The sequence below is a fragment of the Loa loa genome (genome assembly GCF_000183805.2).
Source record: "Loa loa unplaced genomic scaffold supercont3.501, whole genome shotgun sequence".
Lineage (NCBI taxonomy): Eukaryota > Metazoa > Nematoda > Chromadorea > Rhabditida > Onchocercidae > Loa > Loa loa.
This window is the reverse complement of record NW_018108681.1, coordinates 19,332-24,309: the sequence shown is the minus strand read 5'-3', so window position 1 is coordinate 24,309 and position 4,978 is coordinate 19,332. Positions and strand designations below refer to the sequence as shown.

Below are 4,978 nucleotides of genomic sequence, written 5' to 3'. Positions count from 1 at the left end.
AGACTAAACGAGCTCCATCTATCCGGGTTTGGAGTTAGAGTTATTCTCCTAAGATATCGTCAGGAAGCTACCGAACCCATTCTGCACGTGGATATACTTTGTTTGACCCTCTACCCCGCGCGATAGCAGCAAGAGAATAGAATATTTCGCTATTCAGCATGATATACTATACTTACCCTTCTTTTTGGAATGTTTCGCATCCGTCCAACTGTACACTCGTTTCATCAGTATTTTTCTCATCACAACGCATCTTTCACCGCACTTGTCTTGCTTTGATCCGGTACTATTCTTTTCATAGCAGATTAACCCGACCCTGTACTCTTAAGGTTTATCCGTCAGGGCCTAGCAAGCTAGGACGGTGGCACTGAAGTCCTCAGGACTTAGGTTTCGTTCTAGTATCCTTTTCTTAGATTGATGACCTTACAGAGTTAAACAAGCTCCATCTGTCCGGGTTTGGAGTTAGAGTTGTTCGTTTCCTAGGACAGGTGCCGGAATGCTAGCGAGCCTATCCTGCCCATGGACACACTTTTTCTGACCTTTCATTTAAGACTTGTCTGGCGTAGGAGACCCTGCCGGAGGCATAAATCACCGCCAGCACAACTCGCAACCTTATAAAAGCATACAAGCTTGTTCCGTGACAAAAGGTGTCCGTAAAGAAATTTGGAGCATACATTTGCGTTATAAATACGTATTTATTTATTTATTCATTTACTGACATGCGTTTACATATTTACTCAATGGTTTATTTGTTTATGAGCACTTTGTTTTCTGTTGCTGATTAGTTAAATTATATAGAACTGATTTTCAGCTTTGATTACCATCATTAAGATGGGTTCAAAAAATGGTTCTGTTGATGACAATGTCGGCCTTGCGAAATCGCTAACACTGTTCAATGGTGTTTCCATAATCATTGGATGTATCATTGGGTCTGGGATATTTGTATCACCGACAGGTGTACAAGAAAGTAGGTAGTAATCACTCTTTAATTTTTTTAGAAGTAAAATTATTTGATGATAAGGAGGATGGGAAACTTTATCTCTGTTTAGATTTACATTTGCTAATGAATCGACGGATATTTTTAATTTTAGAGGCGGGAAGTGTCGGATTATCGCTGATTGTTTGGGTTGCTTGCGGTCTGTTCGCCGCAATTGGTGCATACTGTTACGCCGAACTTGGCACTCTAATTCACAAGTCAGGTGGAGATTATGCTTATATTATGGAATCGTTTGGTCCCTTCCTAGCTTTCATTCGTCTTTGGGTTGAAGCTGTGGTGGTAAGGTGAATTTCAAGATCACATTATGTCTGTTATTGAAAATTGCTTATATTTTGTTTTCAAACTTTCCATTTTTCTATCACATTTTATTGCAGACCTTGTACATGCACAGTTGTAGCGTTGACTTTTGCGATATACATGCTGCGACCATTTTATCCAAATTGTGAACCGCCTGGTGAACTTCTGGCATTGCTTGCAACAATTTTACTTAGTAAGTTCTTGGAATGATTTTAGCTGCTTGAAATTTGACTTGACGTAGTTGCTCGAGGGAAAAGTAGGTGAATGAATCCGTAATGTTCTAGAAACTTTTTTAAATGAAGGATTATTTCGTTGTTTAATTGATTCTTTTGTTATTTTACAGTTATTCTGACGGCAATAAATTGTATATCAATACGATTAGCAACTTTCGTTCAGGATTTTTTCACTGTTGCAAAGTTGTTTGCACTGTGTTTGATTATTGGCACTGGTGCAGTACTATTAATATCAGGTTTTTTTCTTTTTGTTTTTTGTGTATTATTCTTTGCTTTGTTTCTCTTTCCTTTTCTTTTTTTTCTTTTTTTTTTTTTTTTTTTACGTATAATAAAAGTAACATGTATGGTTTGTTTTCAGTTTTTCAACTGTACTTAGGAATGTTAGATTACATTCCATTATATGAAAATTACCGCATTATAGGAAAGCCACAGTACAGAGAATCGTTTGAAAATATATTTGAGAATACGTCGCCTGATATTGGAACTACATCGCTAGCATTCTATTCTGGTCTTTTCGCATATCAGGGATGGAATTATCTGAATTTCATCGTTGAGGAATTGCAGAATCCGAAACGGTACTTGATTTTATTAAATGCTGTAGCGTAATCATTCGTTGAAGGTTTATCTTTATGATGTAATGTAGAAACGATGTATTTGAGCTATCGTTAGATAAGTAGCTATGTTGATGCATTAATTAAGAGAATTATGTGTCCCTTATGTATTGGTTACTTTTTGTTCATCGCGTATATAGTGTCAACGCGGAAGATACCTTTTTTGTTCAGCATGATATATTATAGAGTACTGAGAAATTATTTTAGCAATTTACCACTCTCAATTGCCATATCATGTACGGTGTGTACGGTGATCTACACCTTAACAAATGTTGCTTTATATACGGTGATCACCCCGGATGAAATGCTGAGTAGTCCAGCAGTTGCTGTTGTAAGTTGTCCTTGAATGTTTGCTTATTTATTTGGAAAACGTCAATCTTTTATTACGTGAATTTTTAATAAGTTTAAGAATTTAAACCGGAGCTATGTATTTGTTTTTGTTTTCTTTTAGGAATTCGCTAGCAAAACGTTTGGACCATTTGCCTTTGTAATGCCTATATTTGTTGCATGCTCAACAATTGGTTCAGCAAATGGAGTAATTTTTACTTCATCCAGGTTTCGGAATTAATTTTGAATATGGCTTTTGAAGGCGTAGAGATTCTGATTCTTGTTTATCAAGTTGATTTCCAGGCTGTTCTACGTTGGAGCACGAGAAGGACATATGCCTTTGGTTTTAACAATGATCAATAGAAATACTCGTACACCAATACCTGCAGTTATTTTCACGGTTCATGATGGTTTTATGAACCTTAATTTTTATGAATACTCTTGAGAAGCTGAATCTGAAATAGAAATAACATTACCAGATATTTTTCTGCTACGATACCACGTATTGGTAATCAATTACCGAAGTTTAATTAATAATGCAATGCTTAGTATTATTTTTAGCGGTCTAGTGAAAGGACTCAGGATTACTTTACGGCATATGAAATTGTGATATTTTTTAGGGATTGCTTTCCATAGCTTACCTTACTTTGTCGAACAATATCTTTTCGCTCATCAATTATATCCAAATAGTGTACTGGTTGGCTATTGCCTGCGTAATTGCAGCGCTGTTTTGGTTACGGAAAAAAATGCCAGATGCTGAAAGGCCTATCAAGGTTAGTAATTGTGCGGTATCCAAGATTGCTTGTTTGGTTTTCATTGGAGATTAGTGCTAACTTTCTGACTGATCTCTATGATGATCATGTTTTTCTAGGTCAACCTTGCCTTTCCTATAATTTTTTTCCTTGGGTGTGTTGCTTTAGTGGTCGTTCCTATTGTTGGCTCACCAAAGGATACAGGTTCGTTTCTTTATTCGAAAGAGATATAGCTTTTTCATTTTCCTCATATTCTTAGTTTTCCCGTAGATTTGGTGCACCTTTGAATTTGTAAGGGTGCATCCTTTTCAGCAGTTGGCATCGGAATAATGCTTACTGCAGTTCCTGTTTATGTTATATTTGTGGCATGGAAAAGTAAGCCGAAATTCATTGGGACAGCTTCAGGTATTTCATTACTTGTTTTCCATCTGTATTCCATTACTAGCTTCAAGAATAAATTGACTGATGATTAGGACTTCGGCACATCAAGAAGCTTTCTGCTTTTTTTTTTTTTTTATGAAATGTTCGCTACTTTACATTGTGCACGTTTCATCTTTCTGCCTGTCGAATAAATTAACTTGGTGAATTCAATAAAATTGCAGAAATAATGACCAAATTCATCCAAAAGTTGTTTATTGTCGTGGACGATACGAAGGAAACATGAAAGAGATTCGCTAAGCTCGTGTCTCCTCGATTGTTTGATTACAGTGTGTATTGTCATAATTCTTTGTTATTTCACATTTCTTTTGTTCCGCTTCTTCTTTGTCATTTTTTCTTTAATATTTGTCATTACTGAGGACCTTGCATATCGTAAGTAATATATAAGCTTTTTGCAACTCTTCCGATGGGACATATCACTAAACATTTGCGTTATTAACTTGTTCTAACGTTTTAACTTATACTAATTTATTCTTTTAACTAAGACAATCACTACTTTGTATTCTGTATAATTACTATACTTCCTTCAGCAGTCTATTTGTGTATGTTGCAGAAATTATGACATTCACTAATATCCACGATTCTTTTTTTCGTTTGAAAATTTGGGACAATTCCCACTTTATGTCACTCTGGATTGTCAGTTAATCATTTTCGCCGATTCGTTTATTATCATTCAATATGTTAGCACGTGCGATGTATAATTACAAGTGACTGTAATCAGATTTAACAGCAGCATTTTGCAATTCAGGCTAAGAATTCATGAAATTCACGAGTTCCTCATTCCTGAAAGTTTTACATTGCATTCTTGAGCATGTAGACTTGCGCCACAATTTCTGCCTCGACTCCTGACACTGTCCCAAAAATTACAAAAGAAAAGGTAGAATTCTCGAGAAAACATTTCGAAATAATTTCGTCATATTCCCCTCTGTTCTAACATTATCGATATCAAAATTAGCGATTCACTGGAGACACGATCGATCTCACATGATATTTTGGCTATTTTTATTCTTGACTGTAGACAAACTTTTAAATTCTGCAACGAGTTCGTAAGATGTTACGAAGTCATTGTGATATCCCTAAACACCATCACTTCGCAGCAGGATATATATTTGGTAACTTTACGAATACAATGGTAGACGAGATTACTATGGTCAAACTTTACCTCGGTAGCAGGGGAGGTAACCTACAGGCCTTTGCCGCCAACGTATTTATTGGTAAAGTTACCCACCCTCAATAAATGGCAGGCAAATCTCGAGGGACTCCTCGATGAAGTACGACAAATGTATCTAACTCCGTTAGACCAAAAATCGACAATAGAAGTATTGT

General features: G+C 36.1%; 1 protein-coding gene across 1 annotated transcript; it reads left to right on the top strand.

Annotated features, from left to right (window-relative positions):
• Positions 1–800: 800 nt before the first annotated feature.
• LOAG_12582 (amino acid permease) lies at positions 801–4,184 on the top strand. Its single transcript, XM_020448563.1, has 12 exons — positions 801–964; positions 1,089–1,278; positions 1,369–1,484; positions 1,635–1,760; positions 1,946–2,099; positions 2,343–2,466; positions 2,587–2,690; positions 2,766–2,862; positions 3,083–3,235; positions 3,334–3,418; positions 3,527–3,619; positions 3,817–4,184. The coding sequence occupies exons 1-12, from the start codon at positions 829–831 to the stop codon at positions 3,876–3,878; spliced, it is 1,440 nt and encodes a 479-aa protein (XP_020301305.1). The 5' UTR covers positions 801–828; the 3' UTR covers positions 3,879–4,184.
• The last annotated feature ends 794 nt before the right edge of the window (positions 4,185–4,978 follow it).